General features: G+C 46.6%; 1 protein-coding gene across 3 annotated transcripts in view; it reads left to right on the plus strand.

Annotated features, from left to right (window-relative positions):
* The window catches only part of ABL1 (ABL proto-oncogene 1, non-receptor tyrosine kinase), a 98,913-nt gene that overhangs the window by 63,832 nt on the left and 16,895 nt on the right, over positions 1-18,186 (plus strand). For all 3 annotated transcript variants that reach the window (XR_003094236.1, XM_006024377.3, XM_006024378.3), the window contains exons 2-4: positions 7,902-8,075; positions 8,830-9,125; positions 15,686-15,958. Coding sequence is in view for 2 of the 3 variants with exons in the window: in XM_006024377.3 (XP_006024439.1) it covers positions 7,902-8,075; positions 8,830-9,125; positions 15,686-15,958 (743 nt within the window). In the remaining variant the exon portion in view is untranslated. The remainder of the gene's footprint in view (positions 1-7,901; positions 8,076-8,829; positions 9,126-15,685; positions 15,959-18,186) is intronic.

Below are 18,186 nucleotides of genomic sequence, written 5' to 3' on the forward strand. Positions count from 1 at the left end.
GCTAGGAATGAAGGTTGTTATGGGTCCTCTTTGCATGTTTGTGGGTAGATGAAAGGGGTTAGGTATTGGTGCTTTGCTAAGTTGGCTTGATAGTTAAGCATGCGCTCTACTGAAGTTGGGACCTATAAGAGTTTCCTTGGTTTTTTGATCAATCAGGTGTTTCTTAAACTGATTTTCATGCTTGAGATTCCCCATTTGCAATGTAAACTGGGCATTTCTGTTGTTTAAAATAATATTTATCTGTGCAAATCAAGTGGGGAAAGCCTAAACTTTTGTCGTCTGTTCTTCTGGTCCTTTTTCCTCCCCTTGTCTTTGGCAGTCAGCACAGTCCCTCGCATGCTTTAAACCAAGAAAGGGAAGAGATGCAGCAAATGCTTGTGCCAATCTGATCTGGAAAGTGGAGTGTGCGCCTGCCCCAAATAAGGGCTGAAATAATCTCGCTGCCTTTTTGGGGAGGCTGCACGTTTTAACGCTGGGAAGCAAAAGCCTCACTTAAAAACCTGTAAACAGTCGCAGTAAAGCAGAGGACTGTTTTGTGCCCACTAGTAAAACCCTTTGTTTTCTGAAGGAACCAAAGTGATTTCTAACCTCCCAGCCGTCTGAGCCGTGTAAATTGTGCTTTTTTGGTCAAGTGTCTTGTTACAGCTCCGCTAGATCAGCTAGGGCCGAGGAGCCGCCAGTAGCCACGGCCCTGTTCTTTGAGAGCTTTTCTGTGCACTTTGGCACATACCAGGCTGGGCTGATATCAGTAACCTTGACCGACAGAAGTGAGTGGCGTGGCGCCAGGCTTCTGCTGGGAGAACTGATCGGGATCTACTCTGCGGGGAATCCGTTTGGAACAAAGGAGGCGTACGTACATAGCCATGGCGGCCCAGGGAGTCTCCTTCCATTTGTTTTACCCACGCAAGTGATTTTTGGATGCCAGACAACACTGCACATGCCTGTTCTCGCTCTCCCTTTCTATTCCACCCTAACCCCTGATCACCCACCCCATTGCTGCCCATTGCGACTCCTTGCTTCTGGCTCTTGTAATGACCTCTTAGCTAATCAGTGATCACTCGCTGTGGTGCTTTTTGCCCACCCTTTACTATAGCCTTGGCTTTGGCTTATGCTTGGTAACATTTCCACACTGGGCTGTAATGATGGAGGTGTTATAATTTCACCAAGAAGATTACAGCCTCTTCCATCCAGGGGAATTCCTGGTAGTCTGGTTTCATTTCTGTTGTTCCAGTTAAGTTGCTCCGGCTGGAATTCTGCTTTGCTTTTTCAAGTGCTTCCCTGCCCCAGAGCTCTGAGATGGATGGAAATCTTTACTCCTGGCTTCATAGATAGAGAAAAGTGCAGCTCGAGCCAAGGCAGGCAAAGTCTTTGGGTAGAGATGCTGTCCTTTATTAGACCAACTAAACAGTTGCTAAAAAGTTATTTGCAAGCTTTCAGACGCACATGTCCTTCCTTGGGCAAAAAAAAAAAGACCAATGGTGAGATTTTTTCAGAGGTGCCTGTGTCCCTTGGAAAAGTCAGTAGACTTATGGAGGGGGAACATTTAGTTAACTATCTTTAGAAAAGGTCATCTGTCAAGAACCAGGAATGAAACCCAGGTCATTCCTCTGCCACTTTCTCTTTGCATGGGTTGAAATATTTGATGGGCAGTAGAAACAGGAGTGATTTTTTTTTTTATTTTTTTATTATTATTTTTTTTTAATGGTACACAAAGGGGCTGTACCCAGGATTAATGTGATGAACTGAAGAACACAACTGCAAGGATAAACCTCAAGTAAAGCTTCCTGACAGTGAAGCCGATTAGACCGTAAAATCATCTTGCAGAAGGAAATCCCAGAAGCTGCATCTCTGGGGACATCAAAAGCTAGGCTGGACTGAACACTAAAATGCTCCGTAGTACTCATTCATGCCCTGTTGGAGGAAATAACGTAGATCGGGGTGGCTAAGCTGCAGCACATGTACCACACATGGCACAGATAGCTTGTGTGTGTGGCGCACAGTAGATCAGGGAGGGGACAGGCAGCATAGTAGCAGGTAGAGCAGAAAGTAGATCAGGCAAGGGAAGGGGGATAGCAGTGGCACTTGTGAAGGTGGCAGGGCTGATCTGTGGCACACCTGCCAAACAGGTGTGTCCCTGCTGAAGTAAACAGCCCAGCTGGGCTCTTCTGTCTCACTGAATGCGCTCACATTGCCTAGAAAATATAACCACAGGTGGGAATCCCAGCAGGCTGAACCCATCTATTGATTTGGGGCTATGGATTGCCTTTCCTGGCACTCATTCCTGCCATTACAGGCTGCACTAGGAGGGCTGGCAGTAGTGGTTGCATAGTTTTGTTCTGACATCAAGTGTTAATTGAAATTAAGTGGGGGGGAGGGGGGGCCAGGAGAAGCAAATGTTTAAAGACTGAAGTGCCTCTGCTTTTGTGGTGCCCCCAGTGATTTCTGCATCTCTCTTTCCCGCTGTGAAAAAGGGCACGTCTTTTTAAAGTTCAGCCAATGTAGCTGTGATGGAGCAGTTAAGAATGAGCATGAGTGGGTGGAAGGGGAGCAGTTGAAATGTTGGAGTGGTATATTTTGTTGTTCCTCTGTAATTAGGTGACACTTCATAGCTGGGCATTTGCCATTGCAGTGATGATATTGGACCCAAGTAACCAAAAGTTGGGCAGCGGCACAACTTCTGTAGCAAAGGGAAAGGACTTTGCTACAGGAGTTAGGTGAGACAGCTATAAACTGACTGACGGGATAGCCTGAGCATGATGTGCAGAGTGGAGTGGGGTACGGAATAAACCTGCCTCTTTTTTGGAAGGATCTCTGTGTGTATGCAAGTGCATGTGCGTGCGCGTGCACGCATGCATGCACACACACACGAGGGCTGTTCAAAAAGTATCGAGACTGACGCTGTAGGAAACAAAATATTTTATTTACAGGGGTTTTGGCTTAATCTCCTTCAAAGCATGCTCCTTCTGCAGCCATGCACTTCTCCCAACGTTTCTGCCATTGATGGAAGCACCTCCGATAAGCAATTTGTGGAATCACTAAAAGCGACTCAGTCCCGTTTTGTTTTATGGTTTCCACATCACAGAATCTTCTTCCTTTCAAGGTTTTCTTTAGTTGAGGGAAGGTATTCATCTGATATGGCCCCATGTGACCCTCAACTAAAGAAAACTTTAGGGTCGCATGGGGCCACATCAGGTGAATACGGAGGCTGCGGCACTTGTGGGATACCGTGCGACTTTTTTCTCTTCCCTCAACTAAAGAAAATCTTGAAAGGAAAAAGATTTTGTGATGTAGAAACCATAAAACAAAATGCGACTGAGCCGCTTTTAGCGATTCCACAAATTGCTTATCGGAGGTGCTTCCAACGATGGCAGAAACATTGGGAGAAGTGTGTGACTGCAGAAGGAGCATGCTTCGAAGGAGATTAAGCCAAAACCCCTGTAAATAAAATATTTTGTTTCCTACAGCATCAGTCCCGATACTTTTTGAACAGCCCTCATATGTGTGCATGTGTGTATATATATATATGCACATACATTATTTTTTTAAAGGGGTGTGTGTGTGTGTGTGTGTGTGTGTGTGTGTGTAAAAAATAAATAAACACATGCGCATACATACACACACACATGCACACATACTATTTTTTAAAGATATATATACACACACATGCATTCATACATGCACACACATTATATTATTATTATTTTTAAAAGATATATATATATATATATATATCTATATATCTATATAGATATATATATATCTATATATCTATATATATCTCATTCAGCCTGGGTGCGTATTATTCTTCCATTTTACTTGCTTGCAGGGGGAGGGGGACGGGAGCGGGGAGGCCTTCAGATCCGACTGATTGTTAAATTCCTTGCCGGTGTGATGTAATCAGTCTGCTCCGTATCCTCGAACTGCTCCTTTAACCACAAACTCTCCGAAAAAATGGCTCGCTAAGTTTGGGAGTCCACAGGATGTTTGTTTTGTTGGAAGATGCAAGGTCTCTTCCTCCTCTTGGGACAACCCAGCAGTCAGCCTTGGAAGCTTATTATAATGTCGCGCTTCCCCTGCTGTTTTCCAGCCCCACGCTTTAATTATTAAGGAAATCTCTCTTTGGTCTAGACCGGAATCCTTTGCATCCAGGAATCTTTGTCAACGTGGTCCCCAGGAATGATTCACGGCTTTGTGTAAACAGCAATTAGCAAGGCATTGTTATGCTTACTAGACATTTTGGAGCACAAACGAGAACGAATCCCATGAGAAACTTATATTAGAAGGAGGCGATGTTTGGCGTTGCACCAAATGCCCAGTTCAGAAGGACTGAGGCTGATGAGGTTTACCACAGTGTAAGGCAGTCTTTGGGTGGGTCGTGGTGGAGATAGATTTTACTGTAGATCCTGCTGTAGTTAAGATTCAAGACATCTTTTTCCTGGGTGTGGAGCAGATAAGAGAGCCCAAGCCCCAGCAAGTTGCTTTCCAGGCTTATGAAAGAAAAAACCAGATGAGGAAATAGGAGATGAGAAGAGCTGTGGGCAGAGGTACCCAAAGGGATTCTCAGTGCCCTGTAGTTCCAGTCTGATGGTCATCATCACGGCAGAGGTAAAGCCTTACAGAGAGGGGTCTGCTGGCTATGTTGCATTGCATGGAGAGGTGTGATGTGCCTGTCCCCCAGTGAGTGCATCTGGCATTTCCAGCACATGGAAATCCAAGTAAAAAGTGGGTTGTAAGGAAAAAAAATGAAGCACTGACTTAAGGGACAGAAAGTCCAGAGCCAACAGGGGAGTGGAAGATAGAGCCCAAAGGGCAGAATAGCGGGGACTAGAGCTGCGAAGACTTTTGCTGCAGCAGAAACACAATCCTGAGTGACTGATGGAAAATGTATAGGTATAGACCCTCTGAGAGAGACTCAGGATAAGCTTAGGCTGCAGTGAGCAGTAGAGCATGTGTCATCTTGAAGCTAAGGAGTTTAGGCCATGCTGTTAAGAAGCAGCCAGAGGATGGTGGTATGTGGATGGATGCGCTGGGCACAGAGGGGAGGCTCTTGGCATTTCCAGCTTTATGTGTAATCTCCTTGCTTGTATTCCTGCCAGTCCCTGGGCTCAGGGAAAGCAATCAGTGAAGGTTTGAGGTGTGCCCTGCCGAGCAGTTTCTCAGGGGCAGTGTTTGCCAAAATGTGTCATTGAGGCAAAGCCAGCCTTTGGCATCCGAGCACCAGCACTTGCGGTTGTGTTCAGCGTTCGACACAGACTTGTCTCATGGTCAGAAAGGAAGCAAGGAATTTGGCACCCACATGTCATGAGTCAGTTTCGACATCGGCATGAACCGGGTATGAGGAAGGATTCTGTGGAGCGTGGTGGCCGGGCTCCAGCATCCTGATTCAGGGACAGGCATGAGCAATCCACTGCCAGGCCTTGGTCACACTCTAATTGGAGGGGAGACTGCCTTGGATTTCCTGCCTTCCTGTTGAATCAGTCCCCAGTGGGAGGCATTTTCCTTCCTCGCTGAGGTGCAGGTCCATCCCACGGCATATATGTACGGCTCGCACTGTTTGGGGGCGGCAGCTCACTCATCCCAGCAGCCCTTCTCCTCCTCGGTGACCTCCAGCTGTTTGCCATCTGCTTTTTTCCAGGTGTTGACCAATCTGATGATTGGTGACGCTTAATCATGGCAGCACCCCCAGTTTGATATGGCAATTTAATGGGCATGATGGGATCAGAGTGGGTTTCATGGCAAAAAGATTGTAGGTTAATTTTTCTGCAAGTGGATTTTCTGTTTCTTGATTAAGCATTCAAATGTGACCCAGCGCCAGAAAGGGTGGAGAAATAGAGTTGCAGAGGTGTTTTACTTTTCCACATCACTCTCTATTGTTTGAGTTTTATTAGTGTTTGTATTTTTCTTTTGTCAAGCCTCAAGTATGGAGTCTTCTCATCTGCTACATAATTATAATTCCCAGCATCAAGTATTTGCTGAAGAAAAACAAGCCTAATTATGTATATAGTTATCGTTGAACTCACTCGCTCCCAGTGATTATAGTAATCCCCTTCATAAATACACACATGCCTGATCTGTAGCAGTTTGGTGACTTATACCTAATGTGTTTTGGGTGCTGAATTTTTCTGAGATTCAGAATCTGTCTGCTGCCAAAGCCCCAAAAGTAAGCCGGTCAGGGATGTTAGTGCTGTGATTTTAGCCCCTTTCTGATCCAGTAAGATAACAGTTGCTGCAGATGTACCCCACTGGTATGTCTGGTCCCCTGCACGCAGAGTTTGAAATATCTGGTTCACTAATGTTAGTTCACTCTGTAAATGAGCCCTAGTTTGATTCAAAAATCATGTTTTCAGAAGTTATGAGTAATTCCCACAATGTGCCTGCTTGCATCTGAGCAATCCCAGCTGATGTCAGCCGAGAACTGTTGCTGAGAAGGGAAGGATCTGGGGTGGGGGGAGTTCGTGGAAAACTTAGATCATAGAGAATGAAGGCTGAAAAGGACCTCAGGAGATCATCCAGTCCAACCAGGGATTGAACGTGTGATCTTCATGAGATGTGGGCCGACAGACAGGTTCTGCAGAAGAAATGCCACAAATCATTGGTTCCACGGCAGCATCTTTATGCGTCTGCTCTTATCTGGTGGGAAGGTAAAAGGGGCATCTCACCCAGGGCTGGATTAACCCTTTAGTGGGCCCTAGGCAAACAAACTCATGGGCCCCTACTTAATACTGTATATTTATTTATTTTTTTTCCACTCAATAATTATAATATGTAAAATAAGTGCAACTGGGCCCCTTCTTCACTTAGGCATGTCCCTAATTTGCCTATGCATTGATCCAGCCCTGATCTCACCCTCATGGTAAAAATTACTAATTCAACAAGTTTTACCTTCCATGTACCTCCAGATAGGAGCGGACACGTGAAGCGGGGCAGCTGGAGTGCAGCCCGTTCTTCCCCTTAACACCATATAATTTGTCCATCTCTCCGTGCCCTTGGAGCACCACGTGCAGCATGAAGTGGAAACGGGGCAGGTTAGCAGAACCAAGACCTGCTTGCAAATGTTTTCTTCCATTTGCGTTAGAGGCCTGGCTTTTCCCCATGATTACTGGGCAGGAGGCTTGCAACAGCGAGTTGAGGATGCTCTGTGTGCTTGGACTGACTCCATATTTCAGATTTACCTTTACGAAATATCCTAACCAGAACGTGCCACATCCTTTAAGCGGCTTTTGTATCTCTTTCTTTGGAGGCAGCTTATGGCGTCAGCCCCTTACAGATGCACAAGGAGTAAACAAATGCTGTCTGTGTTGCTTTATGTGTTGGTGGGGGAAACGTGGAACCTGGTCCTTTTTAAGTAAAGTAATGAAGAAGGGGAATTGCTTGCAATTGTTTTGCAATGCTGCAGTCTGTGTAACGTCAGGCTCTGTAGGCAGGGCATTCAGTAGTGTTTGTCCTGGGCACCCTTTGCAACTACTTAGTCTTCAGGGATCTCATGTGTAGCAAATTTTTAACAGATTTCCCTTTTGTTCTCTGAAAAGAAAAAGAGATGGCTCCTTTGATACCTGAACCAAGTTACTGGCAAAGCAGCAAACAGGTACGAGAGCAAGTTTAGCGGGGGGGACAGAGAGAATGGAGTGGCTTTCCCTCTCCACCGTGTCCTTGGGAGGCAGGGAAGGTGCCTGCTACAGGAAAAAATATGGGAGCCCTGCTGACCAAACCTTTGGTATGAGCGCGCTCTGCGTACAGCATCAGATTTGAATTAAGGAAGTGTCTAGTTGAGCCCCTCCATCCGTGCACATGAGGACCCCAGATGGCAAGAAATGCCATAACTTAAACACCCATCGTGGGTGGAGAAAGCAGATGGCTTTGATCAGCAAGAATGAACCTGTTTCTTTCCCTCTCTCCTACAGAAGCTCTTCAGAGGCCTGTTGTGTCAGATTTTGAACCCCAAGGTCTGAGCGAAGCAGCTCGCTGGAACTCCAAGGAAAACCTCCTGTCTGGTCCCAGTGAAAATGACCCCAACCTTTTTGTTGCACTGTATGATTTTGTAGCGAGTGGGGACAACACTCTTAGCATAACTAAAGGTAAGAGATCTGCAGGGAGTGCTTTGGGGCACGGGGGGAGAACAAATGAGAGAAAACTCTTGGGAACAGCTGCGTTATAGCAATCTGTGTGCAAAACCAAGCACCGTCTTTTTGGAGTGGAAATTGTCTTAAAGCAAAAAGAAACCTTTCAGGAGGAAAGACCCATTTCAAAGAAGCAGTCTGCATCAGGTATGTGTTGGGGGGAACTGATACCAAAACCAAGCCACATAGCAGGAGCAAAGACAAACCCTGGTGGAACGGTCACAAGCTTTAAAGTGCAGCCTCTCGTTGTACAACTGGGTTTCATTACGATGTAGCTCTACCCTGAAAAACGACTGGATAAAAATAGCTCCTTCTTACTTGCTAGCTCTGTTTCTGGGACGTACTCGAGCCATATCTGCTTCCTTGGCTAATCAGAACAAGTTTCTGCTATATTTCCCCCCTCTCTTGTTACAGCCTTGCAGAGCCAGCGCAGGTACTTTGCTGGATTCTGTTCCAGCTCGAGCATTATCAACAGAATTGTTCACTTCAGGCTTCAGTCCATCAAAAGGCTTAACTTTGAAACCATGTCACATTGAACATGTGACTTATCCCATTGGTTTTGAAGCTGTTCAGGCTTGAAGGCACATGCTGAGCATCCTTGTCAAATTAGTGCGTCTGGTCCGATTTGCAGAATCTCGGAGAATGCATGGACCAGAAAGACCCTGACTCGACCATATTCCATATGTAATTATTCTGTTGTTGTCATGCTAAGGTGAAAAGCTCCGTGTCTTGGGCTACAATCATAATGGGGAATGGTGCGAGGCCCAAACGAAGAATGGCCAAGGCTGGGTGCCAAGCAACTACATCACCCCTGTGAACAGCTTGGAGAAGCATTCCTGGTACCACGGCCCTGTGTCACGCAATGCTGCTGAATACCTGCTGAGCAGTGGCATCAATGGCAGCTTCCTGGTGCGCGAGAGCGAGAGCAGCCCAGGACAGAGGTCCATATCACTGAGATACGAGGGAAGGGTGTACCACTACCGGATAAACACTGCATCTGATGGAAAGGTAGGAGTTAAATTTCCCCACGTGCTGTAGAGGGGCTCAATATTGCTCCCATTGAAGTCTCATGGTAGTTTTGCCGTTGAGTTCAGTGGAAACAGAATTGGATTCTAAGCAGCAGCAGTCAGTACCGAGACAAAGAGCACTCCAGATATCCCACTAGATAGCACTGGAGCAGAGCTGTGGGGAAATAAGTGCACACCTCTAGCAAGGTCCTTAAATAAAGGTAGGATGGGTTGTGGGGGCGAAAGCATCTTAAGGCAAAAGACGTTGGGCCACTTGAATTCGTGGCATAACTGCACAAGTGTCTTTGGCCAAAAACTGTGTCAAGTTAAAAAGCACAAAGTTGGGTATTTTTTTCAAGTACTCTCTTTATCCACTAGTAACAGCATGGGAGACCATGAAGACCAGAATAACTAAAACAGGCATGTAGCATCACCCTTTACTGCTCATTTGATTTTTGGCTTGGATAATGAGAACGGGAAAAGTTGTTTCACTTTCATTTATGGCCAGTTTCTGGTCTCCATTTCCATCAGGTCCTCGTGTATTGGCACAAGGCCACAATGCATAGCTTGTGGACACTGCAGGGAAATGGTGGTTGAAAAGTATAGTTTTTCCTTTGATTTTTTTTTTATCTGAATTTCATGGAAAGGTTTTTATTGGCGTCAGGGTTTGGAAAAATCTTGTTTATGACGACACTGAATTTTAGGCCAAATCAGAGCAGGTGGTATCTCTTCCTGTCCAGCACAGATGTTGCAGTGTTGTTCTAGGAGAGCATGGTCAGTGCTGATCTTCATGAAGTCCTTTCTGCTGGCAGCCTGGTCGTTTAAAGATCCGATGCTTTCAAAGAAATGTAGCCGGGTGTTACAGTGTCCTTCCTGGGATGGCCAATTTCCCTGTGTCCAGTCAGGTCCAGATTCTGCTCCCAGTGGCATCAGAGGCAAAACCCCTGTTCGGGTTTCAGTATTACGGGATCAATTCCTTTAAAAGAAGCTCCCGTAGCAGAGGCTGGGTAGCCTAGTGTTGTGCTCATAATAGCTTCTCAATTTGTCTAACTCATCACTGTGGGAACTATTTTCAGGCATTGTTACATCTGAAAGGGATTTATAGACAATTAAATGTTATTTTGTAAGGAAAAGGCTTTTTAGCTGCTTTAAGGTAAAGATTTGTATTGAGAGAGATCAGAGCATGTTCTTCAAGGCAGTGCATCCTATATCTGAGGGGTATGGGTCTTGCGGCCTCTTCTTTTTCCCTCTGCCACTTCTTGTGACAGCCAGGCTCAGCGAGGTTGAGATTAGAAATGTCAATGGTCTGTGCCGCATACCCAGAAGAGAGCTAAAGGCTGGTCTGGAATATTATTATTCCTTCTACATCTGGTAGTTGACATAGCTTCTTTTCAAACCGGTGCCTGGGGTCATGGTGCTCCCTTGGGAAGATGTTAAGCCAGGTCCTCTGCTGGTCTAAATGGGCATCCTCCCATGACCACTTAACTGCAAGGGGTCATACACCTATGTAAAAACTTGTGTCTGGGGGTGCTCTTTATCCCAGGAAGGAGTCGTGCAGAGCTAATGTCTTCAGTTCAGAGCTGTGCTAAGGACGTTAACGGCTATTTTTCCCCATGGTTGTTTTAATTGGCATTGCTGAGCATAGATACTGCCATGCAGCCTTCATTAAATGTACCTGAAGCTGACAGCGTTTGAAATATCAAATCCAAGCACCATGGTGGGGAAAGGGCAGAGGATGCGATGCCTAGGAGAGAGAGAGCTTGTATCCATGTCCAGCCACGTGAAATTCAGGATGGCGCTGGGCCAGGCAACTTCCAGTCGGAACGGCTGGGTGTCAAATTGTATTAACCACTGGGCAATAAATCATCGGCTTAGAAAAAGAAAAGCAAATGGTAAAGGTCTTCCCTTCAGCTCCTTGGGCACCCTGGGCCTTCTCAGCCCCAGCATCTCAGTCTCATTAGTCAGCCCATCTGAGGAATTTAATATCTGCGAGCGCTAGTTAGGATGAATAGCTTTGGTGGGCTCATATCCTGCGACTGAGTGAACACAGCACCAGGAGAAAGAGGCATTACAAAAATGTGCAGAACAACTGCTGCTTGGCACAGAAATATGCCTTGCATAGCACAGCTTTTTTTCCGAGGAAAATGGAAGGGTGTGGGAAGGGGTCACAGGCAAACAGTGACTTTTTAACTGCAGCTCTATTGAAATCAAACCCGCGGCGGCCTGGTTCAACAGTTTAAACAAATAAGAAATCCTCCAGGAGTTTTCTCTTGACCTCCCACTTCAGTCCGACCACCTCTTCTTTATTTTAAGGAAGGCAATAAAAGTGTCCCTTCTTGGCTGGCTGGCGCAGGGCAACTAGCCTTCTGGTAAACCACTTCCCTGCTCCAGAGAGCTCGGGTTTCCTGAGTTGATAGTACTCGAGGCCAAGCCTCCTATTCAGTAACCAAACCAAATAAACAGCATTGTCCAGCTGGTTTTAAAATCTTGTCATACTCAGCAGAAAGGGCCACAGGACAGTTTATCTTTATACAGTCTGTGTCTCTTCCCTCTTGGCATTCCCGTGGGTTGAGGTGACAAAAATCCATTCCTGGATCCTGGATGCTATTTGTGGACTTCTTTTGCTTGCGGTGGGTTTTATGTATTTTAATTGAGTGTTTGCAGTTGCGGATGATGAATTGGCTTCAGCACAAAGATGCATCAGAGGGCAGCAAGGAGTCAACCCTGGCCTCTGCTGAGATTCATCCACTCCCAACTCTGCTTTTCCCCAGAAGGTCAAAGAGCCTGTAGCAGAAAAGGGGAGACAGCCTGGGGACAGGAAGCTTCAGGCAGGCAGCTGATTTGCACATGCAGAAAAGACTGGAGACCCTTGAAAGCAGGTGTCCTGAGGGTTTGGTTTTTTCCCCCCCTCTCTCCGAGCAATATGTCATTAGAACAGCTAGTTTTGGTCCCCTTCTGTCCTCACCCTCTTCCCCTTTCTCAGTTTGTCGTCTCACGTGAACTAAAATCCATTATGTCTCTACAGGCGCAGTTAGCAGCCCCAGATGGTTCCTGGTGGAATTTGTGCGACAGGAAGGCTGGGTTAACATTTTTCTGAAGGAGGCCTGAGGAATGGCAATGAATGCTTGAGCAGACTGTTTGCACAGCTCATTGCATTGCATAGGTAGCATGCCACTCATAGCTCCTGGTAGTTTCATTCTCTTCTGGTGCACACTAGAACTGCCAGATGCAGATTTGCACACATCATTGCGGTTCTGGTTTCCATTAGCGCTGATCGGAAGCAAGGCTGTCGGGATTGACTGTCAGGGTTTAATCATCGGAAAGGCCTTGTTTGCAAAGCGGTAATACAGTGGAATCAGCTCAACAAATTGGAAGTTTTATGCATGTTAAAACATGATGAGATATGAGCACGTCTTAACGGAGGGCAGGGCAGTGCAGGGTTCTAACACCATGCGGGGCTGCATTAGTAGGAGCCTTGCCAGCAGATTCCTCCGCTCTAGTCGGCACTGGTGAGGCCACATCTGGAGTTCTGTGTCCAGTTCTGGGCCCCCCACTACAGAAAGGATGTGGACAAATTGGAGAAAATCCAGCAGGGAGGGCCACATATGGTTTGAGGACTAGGGCACGTGGCTTAGGAGGAGAGGTTGAGGGAAATGGGTCTATTTAGGGTGCAGAAGAGAAGACTAAGGGAGTATTTAATAGCAGCCTTTAACTACCTGAGGCGTGGTTCCAAAGAGGATGGAGCTGGACTGTTTTCAGTGATGGCAGATGACAGGACAAGGAGTAATGGTTTCAAGTTGCAGTAAGGGAAGTTTAGGTTAGATATTAGGAAAAACTGTTTCATGAGGAGGATAGTGAAGCACTGGAACAGGTTGTGAGGTTGTAGAATCTCCACTGTAGAGGTTTTTAAGACCTGGGTAGACAAAGCCTTGGCCGGGGTGGTACAGTTGGGTGGTCCCGCTTTGAACAGGGGGTTGAACTAGATGTGACCTCCTGAGGTCCCTTCCAGCCCATTTTCTGTTATTCTATACCCAACTTTGCTGTGGAGTTGCTGTGAGGCCTTTAGCAAGTCATCCGAGCCTCACTTTGCCCATCTGTAAAGTGGACTTTGTAATCTGCCAGACAGGAATACGGGGGCAGGGGGCCAGTTCTCATATGGTGTTTTACAATGATAAGACAAAAGACGCCATGCGAGTCTAGGAGCCCTGATTTGTTTAGTTTTTAATCCCAAGGGATCCCAACGCACTGTGTGCAGGAGTGATCGTGAACTACCATATAAAGTTCTGTGCTTGCTCTTTATATTGTGCCCATCAGTGCAGCGTCCAAACTGCTAGTGATGGCAGAAGCTGCTTTCACAGATAACCATCTGTGCAACACAAAGGTTGTGCTAGCTTGGACCAGCAGGTCTAAAAGGCCTAGTTGACCCTGAGGATGCTCCACTAGCAGCTCGCAGGAAATAGCTGGCTCATGGTGTGATGCCTTTCATCTTTTCAGTTGGCTTATTTTCCGGTCTTCTGGAACGTTTTTCTGCAAGTGCCTTCATCTTTTGTACCAAAAATGGTTTTTACATTTCAGTAGTGAAATGAGATGGAGACAGTTACTTTGATATGGGAGTTCCTTCATGAGCTTTGCCAAGAACAAAGAAAGGTGGGAGAAGTCAAAAAGCAGGCGATGTGGCTCTCTTGCAGTTCTATGGAGGACTTCCCCTGGCTGGCTGCATGAGTCAGTGTGTTCTCACCAGAGCATATATATCATTGTGGCTTTTGTTCAGGGCTTGCAGTCATGCTTGCACCAGTGCACTGCTCCCACCCTCTCCCCCCTTCAAAGGATGTTACCCTCAGAGGAAATGCTGGTTTTAGCTAGAGATGATGGCCCCACACCAGTGGAGGAGGGTGCTCCTACACCAGTTATCTTCTAGGCTCTGAATTCCAGAGAGATGCTGAGTTTCTTAGCGGTTTTACAGAAGACAGTGCTCGTGTTAGTCAGGGTTTCACTGGAAAAGCAGTAGCCACAAAGGACTTGTAACAGCATTATCGGCTGTGACTCACGCCACTGCAGAGGCAGGTGGTGAGCTGGGGACATCATTGCAGACTGCACATTTTGGTTCTCTGTGGCTTCCTCTGTGCCTGCCTGGCTGAACTGTATACCTTCCCTGCGTGGTGACCGTCAGGCAGACCCTGGGAGGCCTCGAACATGTAGCATCTGCCCGCTGAGACAGACTGTAAGATTTAAACTGCGTTTAATCATCAAAGCACTCTCCTTTCCAGGAGGCTTTTTAAGGCAGGTGAGGGGGGGACCTCTCTTGCACCATTAGAGTTCCTCAGTTTGGGCAGCTGCTGTCTGCTCTCCTCTCCTTCGTTTCCTCCCACCAAACTGACATGGAGACATACAGTCATTTCCAGTCCCCATCCCTGCCCCCTTCCTGGGTTCACCGCACCAAATACAAATCCTGCACAGTGGGATTCCCAGGCTTCAGTCGCGAACTTGTGCTATCTGATTCCCTTCATCTTCCTTGCTTCCTCTATGTCCCCCTTGTCTAATAGACATGCTGCTGGTGCTTCTCCTGCTAGGTCGTCCGTTCTGTGAGTCAGGCCCATGACAAAGCTGTGGCCTCCAGTTGAGAAGTGGGACCATGCAGTTTTGAGCATGGGCCAATACACTGGTGCAAAATGAAACGCTCTCCTTTTTTACCTTAGAGGCTATCAAGATAATGTTGCTGTACTGTTTCCAGCATCCAGCCCAACTAGCAGAAGGTTGGGTTTGATTTAAAGATGGGGAATGTAGAGTGTTTTATTGTAGGGTCACTTGAATGGCATTTTTAAAATGGTATGTGAAGCTTGCTACAAGTCGAAAAAGAAAGGTGTGTACAGCGTTCTGTGTCAGTGTGGCCCAGCTGTCTCCTGGTCAGTGGTCAGGACTTTACACATACGTAGCACCTCTTAACCAGGCAGATCTTAAAGCATCTTACTGTCTTGTGCCCACTGCTGGGTTGGAATGGCTCAGGCAATTTGGCCCTCCCTGGCAACACTGCATAATGGCTAGGAGAACAGTGTCCTCCTGAAACTTCAGGAAGAATTGAGGCAGGTGAAATGTCATTAGTGAAGTAGAAATCTGGTCAGGACATGGCCACTTTGCTTCTGAAAAGGGGCACGGGAATCTTAAAGTGATTGCGAATGGCCAGGGTCTCCTTTGAAAGAGAGCACTTTCTGTACCTCTAGGGCGATTCAAGACTCTTGGCAGCTGTTAGTCCCAGTTCTGGCTGAGGGTTTTGCCTGTTCAGTCTTCTGCACCAAAGGATTCCCCGTCTGTATGTTAGTCATTCTCAGGCTCTGGTTAGCTCTTGAGGGCTAACCATAGAGTCGTAGAGAAGTAGGTTTGGAAAGGGCCTCAAAGCAGGAGCTGACGTGACTGCAGGCCCCCGGGTAAGCAACATGAAACCTAGGAGCCCTAAAACCCTCCCATAAACCTGAGAAACCAAAATGCAAAGTCTGCAGGTCACTGGGGTTGTAACAGTATCCAGTGTTCTTTGTGCAAACCACCTCTCTCCTGCTTGCTCCTCAGCTGTACGTCTCGTCAGAGAGCCGCTTCAACACTTTGGCAGAGCTGGTCCATCACCATTCGACTGTAGCAGATGGGCTTATCACCACTCTACACTATCCTGCCCCCAAACGCAACAAGCCCACTATTTATGGAGTGTCTCCAAACTACGACAAGTGGGAGATCGAGCGAACTGACATCACCATGAAGCACAAACTTGGAGGGGGCCAGTACGGAGAAGTGTATGAAGGAGTCTGGAAGAAGTATAACCTCACTGTGGCTGTGAAGACTCTGAAGGTAAGAGCAGACGCCTTAAACATTCCTGTTTACCTTGCACCACTTTGAGACCGTTCTGTTGCTAGAAGCGATGCTTGGGTTCTGCTTCATCTGTCCCTCAGCTCAGGTTAGACGATACCAGTGGATGGAAATCCTTCTTTTGCATATGGCAGCAGGTCTTGTAACATCTGGTCCTGTGGGCTGACTGCATTTATTGGTCCTTTCCAGTTGTTTTACCCTTGTGTGAAAGCTGGATGATTTTCATTTTAAAGATTTTGTCTATACAACAGCTCCAGTGAACTCGAGGTAGCTGCTTACAATGCGATTCTGACTTGTAGCATACCCAGAATCTTATCATCATGTCCAATAACCCAGATGAAATTTTGTGTGTGTGTGTCATATTTTCAAATATGAGTTGTTCATATGTGAACAGAACTGGCACAAAGTGTTGAGAAATCTTGTGGGTTGTGACACGGGCAACACAAAACTTGGAGGGGCATACTCGAACTAGTAACAGCTATGTTAAATGTAGTGACCACAGGTGGTGTTTGTCCCTAAAAGCTTGTGTAGGTGGAAGATGAGTATTTTGTGTAGCTATCCACTGTCAAAAGATTTAGGAGAGGAGGAATGGGTCAGAATTCTGTTTGTGGCTCTATCATTTAGTTTCTCTGCTCCACTTTCCCCATCTGTTGAAGTGGGGACAGTGGGCCCCACGGACATGGTGAAGCCTAATCAATGAACATGGTAAAACTACCCCAAAGTGTTGTAGCACCTTCTGTCCATGTTATTCGATTGCTTCATTGTTTGCACTTGCTTGATACCATGTCCTCGTTGTTTGAGTTTTGACGTGGTCTCGTGACGCAGAAACGGTAACAAATGAAAACTTTTCTCAGGATGGAAAGTCTGAAAAAGAGAATTTCAAAAAGTAGTGCTTCTCAACTTTTTTAGACTCGAGGCACGTTTCAGAAAACACCAGCTTTTAGTTTTCGCTTGTCTTTTGACTGCTGAAAAATAATAGAACAGGTCTTCTGTGGCAAAGACCCCCACAGGGCAGAATGGTTTGAACACTGGATTCCTGTTTGAAATCTCTGGGTTTCCCTTGCGAATCGTGTTTGCACGCTTACCAGTGCTAACATTGCCCGGCAGCCTGTGACACCCTTGTGAGAGTCTCGTGGCACCCTGGTTGAGAATCGCTGGCAGAGAGGCTTCCTGCCTGAGAACAGAGCTGTTTCCTGGGGCTTGGGCAGTGGGTCTCAACCTCTTTAGACTCATGGCACCCCAGCATAACATTTATGAATGGAGCAGCCCTCTGTTTCAAACATGAACTCATTTAATACAGCACTTGCCTCTTTGCAGAGGGATGTGGGAGCAACCACATTTAACCTGCTCATCTCCTCATACCTGGCAGCACCCATCAAAGGATCTCGCATCGCCCTGGTTGAGACTCACCTGTCTAGAGAAAAGCTGCCGTCGCTCATTGCTTGAATCCTGGCTGGTGCTGCGTTTCTACGTGGTTCTGGTCTCTTTTTCATCTGGGCTTTCGGTTGTACTGGGCAAATGCTTTTTCAAAGAGATGCTGGTCCCCAGCTGGTTTGAGCCAGAAGAGTCTAACATTTCGGATTGCCTTTCTGGTTTATGCATGAGGAGGGTGACACCTAGCGTTAAATGGGATCGTAGTTCACTGCGCAGGAAAGTGCAGTGCAAATCTCCTCCCTGTCCTTGAACTCTCCGCCTTGCAGAATGGGGATTAAACTAGCTCAATGAACTGCTTATTTAAAGAAGAATGAGAGGCCGGTTGTTTTCCTGAAACACTGGGCTTATTGCAGCCCTCTCCAACCCGCTGCCATTGTGACACTTGAGAGAGAAGTGGCATTTTCAAAGTGTTTTTCTCTCATCCCAAAGAGTTATTGTACTTCTTTCACCTTGGTTTTGAAAGGCCCCTGTCAACAGTGGCACTGAACCCTCTTGCCAAAAACCCGTGTTTGTGCATCAGAAGCAGGTGCCTTGATGTGAGTCATGACTGCTTCGAACATGCCAAATAAATACTTAAAGAAGTATGACTGAAAATGGTTCATATTGTAACGCGGAGCAGCAGGCTCCTCTGGGAAATGTCAGAACGCCCTAAAAGAGACTCCAGAAGTGCCTGGATGTGAAATTATGCGCACTAACCCATCCTTAAAAGCCATGTTGTAATCCACCATCCTTAAATCCATCAATCTACTGTCTGACAGGTGGGATTATGACGCTCT

This window comes from Alligator sinensis, unplaced genomic scaffold, assembly GCF_000455745.1.
Source record: "Alligator sinensis unplaced genomic scaffold, ASM45574v1 scaffold388_2, whole genome shotgun sequence".
NCBI lineage: Eukaryota > Metazoa > Chordata > Crocodylia > Alligatoridae > Alligator > Alligator sinensis.